The sequence below is a fragment of the Oncorhynchus mykiss genome, chromosome 9, assembly GCF_013265735.2.
Source record: "Oncorhynchus mykiss isolate Arlee chromosome 9, USDA_OmykA_1.1, whole genome shotgun sequence".
Taxonomy (NCBI): Eukaryota; Metazoa; Chordata; class Actinopteri; order Salmoniformes; family Salmonidae; genus Oncorhynchus; species Oncorhynchus mykiss.
This window is the reverse complement of record NC_048573.1, coordinates 27,327,422-27,339,897: the sequence shown is the minus strand read 5'-3', so window position 1 is coordinate 27,339,897 and position 12,476 is coordinate 27,327,422. Positions and strand designations below refer to the sequence as shown.

Below are 12,476 nucleotides of genomic sequence, written 5' to 3'. Positions count from 1 at the left end.
TTATTGGTGCAGAAGAGGTGGATTTGGTGAATGTGCACTTGGTCAAAAACAATACATGCATGTACCTTTTTACTTAGACCTTTTTTGGAAGTACATACCGGCCGTGAGGGCAATACTGACAACTTTCTCAGTGAAACTCCATTCTTTGGTAAGTCCTGAATGTATTTTGACATTATTATGCTTAAAAAGCTGGTGAGTGACAAGTTGAATGTGTGCTTCCTGGGCTTAAAGGGGAAATCTCCTATTCACCCAGATTCTGGTTCAGTTATACACATGCTGCGTTCAACCAGTTAGCAAGTCGGGAAATGTCAGAGTTTCCTAGTTCCCACTAGCACGTGAATGCGGCATAGCCTACTGTGCATTCAGAAAGTATTCAGACCATTTGACTTTCCACATTTTGTTACATTAGTCTTCTTCTAAAATGGATGAAATTACTTTTGTCCCTTACTCTACACACAATAGCCCATAATAACAAACCGAAAACAGGTTTAACATTTTTGCAAATGCATAACCAATTAAAAACAAATACCTTATTTCCATAAGTATTCAGACCCTTTGCTATGTGACTCAAAATTGAGCTCAAAGTGCATCCTGTTTCCATTGATCACCCTTGAGATGTTTCTACAACTTGATTGGAGTCCACCTGTGGTAAATTCAATTGACTGGACATGATTTGGAAAATCACACACTTGTGTGATAAGGTCCCACAGTTGACAGTGCATGTTCAAGCAAAGACCAGGCCATGAGGTCGAAGGAATTGTCCGTAAAGTTCCGAGACAGGATTGTGTCGAGGCTCAGATCTCGGGGAAGGGTACCAAAACATTTCTGCAGCATTGAAGGTCCCTAAGAACACAGTGGCCTCCATCATTCATAAATGGAAGAAGTTTGGAATCACTAAGACTCTTCCTAGAGCTGGCCGACCGGCCAAACTGAGCAATCAAGGGAGAAGGGCCTTGGTCAGGGAGGTGACCAAGAACCCGATGTTCACTCGGGTACTGTCCACAGTGACCAAGAATCCGATGGTCACTCGGGTTCTGTCCACAGAGACCAAGACCCCGATGGTCACTTGGGTTCTGTCCACAGAGACCAAGAACCCGATGTTCACTCAGGTTCTGTCCACAAGAAACTCTGGACAGAGCTCCAGAGTTCCTCTGTGGAGGTGGTAGAACCTTCCAGAAGGACAACCATCTCTGCAGAACTCCACCAATCAGGCATTTATGGTAGAGTGGCCAGAAGGAAGCCAGTCCTCAGTAAAAGGCACATGACAGCGCACTTGCAGTTTGCCAAAAGGCACATAAAGGACTCTCAGACCATGAGAAACAAGATTCTCTGGTTTGATGAAACCCAGACTGAACTCTTTGGCCTGAATGCCAAGCGTCACATCTACGGTGAAGCATGGTGGCAGCATCATTCTGTGGGGTTGTTCTTCAGCGGCAAGGACTGGGAGGCTAGTTAGGATTGCGGGAAAGATAAACAGAGCAAAGTACAGAGAGATCCTTGATGAAAACCTGCTCCAGAGCGCTCAGGACATCAGGCTGGGGTGAAGGTTCACCTACCAACAGGACAACAACCTTATTAAGCACACAGTCAAGACAATGCAGGAGTAGCTTCGGGACAAGTCTCTCTGTCCTTGAGTGGCCCAGCCAGAGCCCGGACTTGAATCTGATCGAACATCTCTGGAGAGACCAGAAAATAGCTGTGCAGCAACGCTCCCCATCCAACCTGACAGAGCTTGAGAGGATCTGCAGAGAAGAATGGGAGAAACTCCCCAAATACAGATGTGCCAAGCTTACCCAAGAAGACTTGAGGCTGTAATCGCTGCAAAAGGTGCTTCAACAAAGTACTGAGCAAAGGGTCTGAATACTTGTTTAAATGTGATATTTCTGTTTTTTATTTGTCATTATCGGGTATTGATGAGGGAAAACAACAATGTAATACATTTTAGAATAAGGCTGTAACGTAACAAAATGTGGAAAAAGTCAAGGGGTCTGAATATTTATATAAATGTGATATTTAAGTTTTTTTTTTTTATACATTTGCAAACATTTCTAAACCTGTTTTTGCTTTGTCATCATATGGTATTGTGTGTAGATTGAGGGGGGAAAAAAATAATATAATCAATTTTAGAATAAGGCTGTAACATGACAAAATGTGAAAAAAGTAAATGGGTCTGAATACTTTCCGAATGCAATGTTTATGCATAGCTTATTTATGGCAAAATACCTACCACATTTTATTATTACAAACATTACCTTATTTTTTTCTGCTTTGAGAATGTGCTGAATCTGCTTTGAGAAATAGGCCTATAAAATACTACCGCTATAATAAAAAAGAAGCCCAGTGTATGCATGTGTTATGCTCAATCTTTCTACAAACAATAATATAAAAACAATTCATTGAAACATGTTAGGCCTATTATGTCCAACAAAACATAGCTTTGCGAGACCATTCCATTTCACACGGGGGGTGTACACGCCTCTTTTTCATTATGTAATGTTTATCGCTAGACTTTCCCATTTTGTAACAATGTATCAGTATCTCGTTATAATGTTGCCCCCTGCCGGTGAACCTTATTATGATGTTTTGGCAACAATGGTGCAATGTTGAAATACATCTCCATAAATGCATATGTTCAGTCGATAAGGAAGTTCGATACAATTCAATGTATTTGCTATCTGGGATCCTTGGGACGTCCCTACCCCCCTCCATTGAAGTTGAAATGTGAAATGGTAAGGGTTAAGGTTAGGGACGTCGCATAGAGCTAGATATAGGACTCGTCTTTATATCTGTGCCGTTATGACAGCTTCATAGAGTACCACAGTATGAGTCATAATACCGAGCGGTCAAACAGGTAAATGGTTTCAATTGTTTTTCCACCATTCATTTTTCCAATAGGGGACTTTAGAAACACTTAAAATAAGGGCTGTGTTTCATGTAGGCTTACCCTGGCGTGACGTTTTGATAACGTGTAAATCTCTTTAAGGCAAGGTGACTTATCAATATATTAGCCTGTATTTACCCCCTAAAATGAAACGCTAATTAGCCTATCATAAAGAACTACAAGACTGCCGAATCGAGGCAAAGGTAAGAATCCCTGGATGAATTATCTGTTAGCTAAATGTAGTAATCAATTGTATACATTTCTTTCAATTCTGTGAACTGTCTTGTGCAAGTTTTAAATTGACACAATACCTGTCAGCGAAGGCTTCTGTTAGAGATGAAGTGCAGGGATTTGTGGTTTTGCATGTCTACTTTGATGCTAATTAGTATTTTCACATCAAGGGTAAATAGAGCCGATTTATATTGATAAATCACCTTGTCCAAGAGAGATTTACATGTTTATCAAAACGTCACCCAGAGTCAGCCTGCACGAAACACAGCCTAAAATCCAGTTTCTAACATGCCCTATGGGAAAAATTAATTGTTGAAAAATGATTTAAAACATTTCCCTGTTTTGACCGCTAGGATTTGACATCTCAACCGTGGCACTCTATAGAGGCTACAACCCATAGGAAATCCCACCCAGTTGATTACTTTAAAATGGTGGAAGCCCTCAATGGTGGCAGGTAGCCTCGTGGTTAGAGCTTTGGGCCAGTAACCAAAAATTGCGAGATTGAATCCCCAAGCTGACAAGGTAAAAATCTGTCGTAACCACTCCTAGGCCGTCATTGTAAATAAGAATTTGTTCTTAACTGACTTGCCTAGTTAAATAAAGGTTAATAAAACATAAATGGTGCTCCCATGGTAAAACGGCATTTTTTTTGGCAACTAGATGCCTCTATCATGCTCTATGGGACATATTCTGGACAGCACCAGAGAGGAAGAGACCCAACTCGGCGGAGCATCTGTCTCCATCCAACAGGTGGCGTATTTTCGTTGTTTCGCACACCAAGCAAGGAGTTTTTGTATGGAGGCCAAGAAGAGTCGACTTTGGTCAACAACAACAAAAATGAATGGCTTACTTCCTAGGTGAGATTTATTTGATTGAATAGAAATGTAATTATACTTGGTTTGTTTGTAGTGTACTGATAGGTAGGACATGTGACATTACGGCAACTTTGAGAAAAAACACTTTTTGTCGGAGATTGCTATGGGTATTCATGACATGAGGCTAGAAGCAAAGCAACTCAACTCAACTCAACTCAATTTCAATGTATGGGGCTTTATTGGCATGGGAAACAGATGTTTACATTGCCAAAGCAAGTGAAATAGATAAACAAAGGTGAAATAAACAATACACATTTACAGTAAACATTACTCACAAGTTTTTTTTAAAATAAAAAAAGACTATTCTCTCTCCATTGAATATAATACAGGCGGTTGACATCGTCAACCCTTTTCGAATATTCAAAAAGGATTACAATAATGAGATGTGTCCACCAATCCAAAAAAGGATACGTGGGAACTAGACAGCCCGCCGTGCCGTGGACAACGACTCCATTGTTAGGGCGGAGAGAGACGTATCTTGTCAGTATATCCATAATCTTTGATAGCACTAACACAGAAACAAGGGGGTTAGTTCAAACTGAGCGTGCAGCTTCGTAGATCTACGGATACTCTGAACTAATATTGCATTGAGCGCGACTCACAATGTAAGATTAAGCAAGCGCGCCAAATCTTCGAGTTCTGACCGATTTGAACAGACTAACACAGTCATAGCACTGCGCGGCAAAGCACAAACATGTGGGTGCAGCTTTCAACAAACTGGTGCGTATAAGGTTTATTTGTACATTTTAATGAGCGGGCTATGAGTTTGGTAATGTTTATGTAGATTAAAATACACAAGTTGTGTTTTTCATGTTGGCATGATTACTGCTAGCATAGCTTGCTAGCCATATTGCATAGTATATTTGCATATTTGTAGCTGCCGGTTTTAGCTTCAATGTATTGCCTCCACCTGCACGTTTGGTGTTGACCAGAAATTAATCTTAATAATAAGCTAGCTAACGTTGCATGTATTTAATTTTCCGGTCCTGTGTGGGTTGTTGTAACCGTTCAGTTTCAGTAAACTATCTAACCTACCTATCTACTGTAGTTAGTTGCCTGGAAACCCGACGTTGAGTTGCATTAAGTCTACGCCAAGGCAGAAATCAAATGACATTTTATTGGTCTCATACACATGTCTAGCAAATGTTATTGCGTGTGTTCCTTGCTCCAACAGTTCAGCAATTGCTAACAATACACATCTGTCTGTGTGATTGGATGTAGAGACATGATGGACCGTGTGTGGATAGAATATATAACGTTAGTATCGTTATCTGAAGGACGTGGTCAGAATAATATGCACAGCAATAGTTGAATAGGGTGGACTAGAAAAGTATTTAAACATAAAGTGACCAGTGTAACATATTTAATTCATTTTATGAATAACTAAGATGTAAATATTGTTGTTCCTGGAAGCCGTTGTCGTAGTGATAACCAAGTGATACCTGCGCAGCCTCTTAAGGCGCAAGAATGAGCGTTTGAATCAGGAAGGTTTACTCTCGCGACCTCTACTAGCCAGAATGTTGAATACAATTATATTTTAATGTACTTCACCGGTTGTCTGTGCGGTTGGTCCTTTTGGTGGTAGTAATGTGAGACAATATATCACCAGGGAAGTATATTTACAAACTTTTCAAACCGCTGGTGTCACCTGAAGCTTGCGCAGAACCATGTCGCTAAACATGCTCGGCAAGTATGCCTCTTGTGCATGTATCTAACTCGTGCGCATGCTCCAGGCCGTAGAAATATGAATGCACTACTAGCGCTTTGAGAAGTTAGTTAGCTAGAATAATCTGGATTTGTTATTAATTGAAAACCTTGTTCTTAACTTAACCCAGTTTTGTATCAGATATCAATATTTGTTCCCCGTATTAGTTTACAATTTTTAAACACATTTTGCATAATGAATGGGTAAGTGGATAAATGTCACGCCCACTAAGGCAACCTAGTCTATTCTATTTTCTCCATAGTGAAAAAAACCCACATTTGAATCTTAAGGAAAAATACAGCTCAAGTGATTTTAAGGTGTGTGCTGGTACTGATTTCCACATTGCTCTCATCCAGCCCCTATGACATCACTACAGCTGTGAGTAGAGAAGACACACTGGCCAAGTGAGTGACTGAGCTGTGGCAGAGGAGAGGGGTCAACATGGGGCTACACTCAGCCCAGAAGAAGCACTTTCCCCTGAAGGGGATTGGTGGCGTGGTTGCCCTGTTTGAAGCGGAGCTCCGTAAATCTGAACCGGACCTAGCCCTTCTCTCATTGGTCCTGGGCTTTGCAGAACACTTCCTGGCTGTCAACCGGGTCATACCAATTAACGTCCCGGGGGTGTGCTTTGAGCCGCTGGAGCTAGACTGCCCAAACTCCTGCTTTCCTACAGTGGAGTTAGGGATGCTATCGGCCCTGCACGAGCGCTTCGCAGCCCAGATCCGGGGCGCTGTGGATCTGTCCCAGTACCGCAGGCCTGCTGGCGGGTCCAGCAGGGAACTGGTGAAGAAAGTATCTGATGTCATCTGGAACAGCCTGAGCCGCTCCTACTTTAAGGACCGCGCCCACATCCAGTCCCTCTTCAGTCTCATCACTGGTAGGGGTCATTGGATGCAGGGACGGGTTATATGGGGGTACCACTACATTAATTGAATATGATCTATAATATTGATACAGTCTCCTATGTTGGATGATTAGCTATATTGCATTTGTGGCCCAGTAGCTATATTTCTTGGACAAACATGTTTCTGTGTCATTGCAGTGTGTCCATCCTCACACCAGTCAGTTGTCTGAAAGAGGGGTAAAGCTACAAATAATCTATCATATTTTTTGTCATTTTCAACAGGCACAAAGCTGGACAGCTCGGGGGTGGCGTTTGCGGTGGTGGCAGCATGCCAGGTGCTGGGGCTGCGGGACGTGCACCTGGCCCTGTCCGAGGACCACGCCTGGGTCATCTTTGGCAAGAACGGAGAGGAGACTGCAGAGGTCACCTGGCACGGAAAGGGCAACGAGGACCGGAGGGGGCAGACAGTTGCTGCCGGTGTCGGTGAGAGGGTAAGTAAGATAACGATACTTCCGTCCCCCGCAGAAACATTATAATAACATGCACTCTCACATACCTTTTTTAATATAGCTACATATCAACTACATATAACAGCTGTTCTACACACACACACACTCCTCTCACCTTGCATTTGTAATCACAGAGTAAAACACAACACCTCTCAACCCTAACCCCCATCTCTCCCCCCTTCCCCAGAGCTGGCTGTACTTAAAGGGCTCCTATATGAAGTGTAACAGGAACATGGAGGTGGCCTTCATGGTGTGTGCCATCAACCCCTCTCTGGACCTGCACACTGACAGCTCCGAGATGCTACAACTTCAGCAGGTCAGACCACCACCAATATTAACAATAGATGTACACTAGCACAGGGGTTCCCAAAGTGGGGTCAGGGGGTCCATGGCCAGATCTCAAAATATATATATCTACTAAATTAATATTTGTTTTGAACATAAATGCCTATGGGACTCCCAATCACGGCCAGTTGTGATACAACCTGGATTCGAACCAGGGTGTCTGTAGTGACGCCTCTAGCGCTAAGATGCAGTGCCTTAGACCACTGCGCCACTCGGGAGCTCAATGGGTCCCTGACGCAAAAATGTTAGGGAATCCCTGCACAAGCACGTGTGATATAATGAATAGGACTTCCTGATATTGTAAGGGGAGAGTTGCACCTGTCGGCATCATCAAAGTCCAAGACATCAAGCATGCCCGAACTGTAGTTATTTACCGTGATCAGTGCTTCTGTGTGATGTCCTCTTTCTGATCTCTCTCTATCTCTCTCTCTGATCTTTTTCGTGCACAGAGGCTTCTATGGCTGCTGTACGAGCGAGGAGACCTGGAAAGGTGATACTTTTTGAAATGTACCAAAAAGTATCTGGAAAAACGCTAAGTTTTTTTAATTGTTGCGGTGAAAATGTCTCATGGTTCTTTCCAAATGAATTATTCTTTTCTGTGGTGAACAGGTTCTTATCCTGTCAAATCAACCATCTGGAGCTCTTTTCCCTTGCTGTTCCACAGATACCCCATGGCCATGGGCACCCTGGCAGACTTGGAGGACCAGGAGCCCATCCCTGGCAAAGAGAGCCCCCACGCCATCCACCTTAAAGTGAGTGTGTGGAGAGCTGTACATATTCTTGTAAAAAAAAAAAACTTTGTCAAAATGTCATGATCTTAAAATACAGGTTATTTCATTAACTTTGTTAAATAATTGCTTCTTTTTTTTTGAATGGCTTTTACTCCTTAACTTATGTCATCATTGTGAATATGTTTGCTTAAAGTGTGTTTATTTTGTTTCTAGGCTGTGAACTCTGCTAAGAAGTACTACAACAACGAGCACATCTACCCCTTCATGTACCTGGCCGGCTACCACTACAGACACAGGGAGGTCCGGGAGGCCTTGGGGGCCTGGGCCGAGGCTGCACAGGTCATGCAGGAGTACGTTACTGGAGCAGCTAGCCTGGCTACCTTCTCTATGCATCTTACACACTACTGCTCTGTGTCAACTGTCTTTCTTATTGCAATAAGTGTGTTTGACCCACAGAAATAACCTTTAGCATCATTCATTTAAAAATCCTTGTTAGGTGGTTATGATAATGCCTTATATGGTATGATAAGTTATATTGAAATCTGCATGGATGCCGAGACAAAGCCCGTTGACCATCTCTGGCTGAGGTACGCATTGACGATTTACACCAGCTGCTGTTTCACCTTTCTGACAGCAGAGGGCAGCAGATCCCTAGCGGTAATGTTATTGAATACTTCCTCAGTACTTTATGGTGTTAGTTAGTTTGTCGTCTCAAATCTGGAACAAGTTGTCTGAAATTGTGAGGTTTTGCATGGCAGTTTTTCCATTTTCTATGGCGTTATATAACTTTTTATATAGGCTGAAACACTTCTCTTTTTCTTATGATTTCAGTGATCCTAATGCATGCACGTGTTCCAGGGGTAGAATTTTGTCTAACTAAAAACGATCCAATCACAGGAAACATAGAGGTCTGACCGACCGGATCACAGGGAACATCCGAGGGGCTGATTCCCTCCCTTCTCTGTCTTCTCTAGCATGTGTGAGACTGGCACGCCCAGAGCAGTGTAGCAGTCAGTGCATTCCGTCCCTCCTCTTTCGCCTTCCCTTTCCCCCTCTGCCTTTCCTTTCCTGTTTCACCTATTGTTCTTTAATCTCGGCTCCATCTGTTCGCTGTCACGACAAAAAGGAACATGGAGTGTGATCTACAAACATACACAAAACGTTACGTTTTTGAGTATTTGCAATACTGTTTTTGATTTCCCGCCAAAAAGACGGGCTAGAACAGTGTTTATAAGTGCACACACCCTTTAATACCCCTTGTCCTGCTTATGTGGAAAACTAAATAACAGAACAATTGTATTGGTGATGATCATGAATTGCCAGTTTTCAATGTGTGTTTAGAACAAGGTGTGATTTCTCACCTGTCTCTCAGCTACAACTACTTCCGCGAGGACGAAGAGATCTACAAGGAGTTTTTCGACATTGCCAACGACGTCATCCCCACCCTGCTGAAGGAGACGGCTGCAGCCGCCGAGAGCGGAGAAGGGAGCGAGGGAGGAGAGAAGGTAATGACTCTCGCCACCAAGGCACCATTGGAAATTTACATGAGAATGGAATAGAATGTTTCCCCTTCTCATTTTAATCTCAAGTCAAAGAATGAGGCTATCATATTTCATATTACAGTTACTGCCTCTCAAGCTATTCTCTGAGGGTTTCCTTTTTCTTCTCCATAACACACTTTCCCCCCACCCACCCCCCTCAGGACCAGCCCATACAGGCCTCTGCCCTCCAGGACCCAGAATGCTTTGCCCACCTGTTGCGTTTCTATGACGGCATCTGTAAGTGGGAGGAGGGAAGCCCCACCCCTGTCCTTCATGTTGGCTGGGCCACCTACCTGGTCCAGTCCCTCAGTCGCTTTGACCCACAGGTAAAATAACACAAACCTGGATTTTAAATCCGAAACCCTTCCCCATTTACTTTAAAGAGATCTAGTGTTCCACTCATAATACAATCAATCTAACTTGGTCTTTCCACAAATGTTGGCTGTACATGGTAGTGGTACATGCCTTTGAAACAATGTTATTATTATCCCTTTTTTTTTTTTTTTCCTCTTGCCTTTTAATTATGTTGCCTCACATTGGGTTCAATGTAAATTACACGACGTGACCAAAAGTATGTGGACACCAGCTCGTCAAACATCTCATTCCAAAATCATGGAGTTGATTATTGTGCTGACGTTGCTTCCAGATGCCGTTTGGAACTCTATAGTGAGTGTTGCAACCAAGTACAGACGATTTGTACGCTCTACGTGCTTCAGCACTTGGTCCCGTTCTATGAGCTTGTGTGGCCTACCACTTCGCAGCTGAGCCGTTGTTGCTCCTAGACGTTTCCACTTCACAATAACAGCACTTACAGTTGACCGGGGCAGCTCTAGCAGGGCAGAAATATGACAAACTGGCTTGTTGGAAAGGTGGCATCCTATGACAGTGCCACGTAGACAGTCTCTGAGCTCTTCAGTAAGGCCATTCTACTGCCAATGTTTGTCTATGGAGATTGCATGGCTGTGTGCCCTATTTTATATACTTGTCAGCAACTGGTGTGGCTGAAAGAGCGAAATCCACTCATTTGAAGGGGTGTCCACATACTTTTGTGTGTGTATATATATATAATGTATGGACATCATCCACAGATCCGTCAGAGGGTGTCCATCATCACCAAAGAGCCTGAGCCCCAGGACGACGATGACCAATCCAGTGAAGACCCTCGCGAAGGCCGGAGACGTGGCCCGAGGCGTGAGTCCAGACTGGAAGACCAAGCTTCCCCTCCAACACAATCCACCCCCACCACCCCTGTCCCACCACCAACCCAACCCAACCAGGCTAAGAAAGTAGGTGGAGAGGGCGGGGCGCGGCGTCGCTCTTCAGGGCTCTGCGCTGGAGACCCCGAAGGCAAGGCCAAGTCATCCAGCCCGGTGCCCTCTCCTCTCAAGCAGCTGCCCTCCCCCAGTGGGAGTCCCCTGGTGGCCTTCCGGAGCAAGAAGATGAAGGGCATGAAGGAGCTGCTGTCTGCACCCAAGGTCAACGCCAGCGCCATCAAGCTCCAGCTCACCGCCCAGTCACAGGTGCAGATGAAGAGGCAGAAGAGCACTCCGTCGGGTGACTACACCATGTCCTTTATGAAGCGCCAGCGTAAATCTCTGTAGAAGGAGGACTCTGTCTGTAGAACATTCCTCTAGCATGGTTCCCAAGTCTGGTTGTGTTGTAAAGCCAACACTTCTGGTCATTTATCATAAGAGTTGACTATACAGCACACACAGATCTGGGACCAGGCTAGACTTTCTCTTCATTGGGAGAGAAACGAGGAGAGGCTGTCTGTGGGACATTTCCGTTGTGCTGTGACTGTGAGAGGCGAGGCAGCACCAAAAAGACTGCCGCATCAACTTGCTTCAATCTGCTGAGCATTATGCGATTTACTTTCCTTTTTCATCCAAAGGTTATTTTAGCAATCATATCATAAGTCCCAATAAGTAGGGCCGGGACGATACCAGTATCATGATACTCGTTAGTATTGTGGCAAGGAAACAAATGTCAGAAACATAAATCATTAAGTTGTAGGCATCCAGAGTCACATTTGTTTATTTTCCGAGCTATAGTGTACAATATTGTACGTACAGCAGGTTTTGTATGGTTTGTGTTTTCATTTTTGCCATGGAAAAATATTGTGATGCTGGCATCGTCCGGGCCCTACCAATAAGGCCATACGAGGGTCGGTAAGCACATGACTTGTGTGTTTAAGAGTGGAGGTAGTCACTTTAATCAAGTTTGAACATATGTTGACCAAGTTGCTCCTTTTTAATCTTGTGATTCAATAATGATTGTGTATCATACAATAAAAAAAAAATGCTGTCACTTTGTGAGGATCAACTGAGCAGTGGCACACATCAACTGTTGAGTTCTGATTGACTTGTGTGGAAGTTATTGTAAAGCCAAAGTAATGGGCGTTTAGATGATGATAAATTCACTGAAATCCCTGGAAGTGATTCGGACTATTACTGTGTGACAATGTCCAACCCTGCTCTGTTGTCTCTTACATGCTAGCTATTGGTTGCCTTATACACCGCCTTTTTTATTTCATATTTAGGTGGCCTTTTTTAGTTTTGAGACTAGCCAGAGCTGCAATAGGCAACCTCGTGATTAGAAAGTGACCAGAAAGACCATGCACTGTTTGAAGGGTATTGCTGTAGTTTTCCCAGCTACATACAGTAGTATTTTTGCTTGATCATTGGTTTTATTTGCAGGTAATAAAATAATTTCAAATATGATACCCTTTTCTGTTTTGAATATAATGGGAATACTGTTGCACGTGTCATAATGGGCTATTCATAGATGTACAGTGTGCGTCCTCTGCTCGTCTGC

The 12,476-nt window shown here is 43.5% G+C and overlaps 1 protein-coding gene across 3 annotated transcripts; it reads left to right on the top strand.

Moving 5' to 3' along the window:
* Nucleotides 1–3,817: 3,817 nt before the first annotated feature.
* LOC110531851 (menin) lies at nt 3,818–12,380 on the top strand. 3 transcript variants are annotated; one of them, XM_021615310.2, is made up of 10 exons: nt 3,818–3,969; nt 6,049–6,569; nt 6,819–7,027; nt 7,233–7,361; nt 7,840–7,880; nt 8,055–8,142; nt 8,335–8,471; nt 9,494–9,626; nt 9,824–9,988; nt 10,751–12,380. In XM_021615310.2, exons 2-10 carry the CDS (start codon nt 6,134–6,136, stop codon nt 11,261–11,263), a joined length of 1,851 nt encoding a protein of 616 aa, XP_021470985.1. In that variant the 5' UTR covers nt 3,818–3,969; nt 6,049–6,133; the 3' UTR covers nt 11,264–12,380. The 3 variants fall into 3 exon arrangements, with proteins under 3 accessions (XP_021470985.1, XP_021470984.1, XP_036843618.1); XM_021615309.2 differs by lacking the exon at nt 3,818–3,969 and adding an exon at nt 4,396–4,707; XM_036987723.1 differs by lacking the exon at nt 3,818–3,969 and adding an exon at nt 4,446–4,467.
* The last annotated feature ends 96 nt before the right edge of the window (nt 12,381–12,476 follow it).

What these genes read in the sequence shown, in the direction of transcription:
- LOC110531851 (XM_021615310.2), top strand. Translation starts at nt 6,134, where the DNA reads ATGGGGCTACACTCAGCCCAGAAGAAGCACTTTCCCCTGAAGGGGATT. An exon ending in GAGCGAGGAGACCTGGAAAG is followed by an intron (nt 7,881 to 8,054) that starts GTGATACTTTTT and finishes GCTGTTCCACAG; the next exon opens with ATACCCCATGGCCATGGGCA. An exon ending in GCTGCACAGGTCATGCAGGA is followed by an intron (nt 8,472 to 9,493) that starts GTACGTTACTGG and finishes CCTGTCTCTCAG; the next exon opens with CTACAACTACTTCCGCGAGG.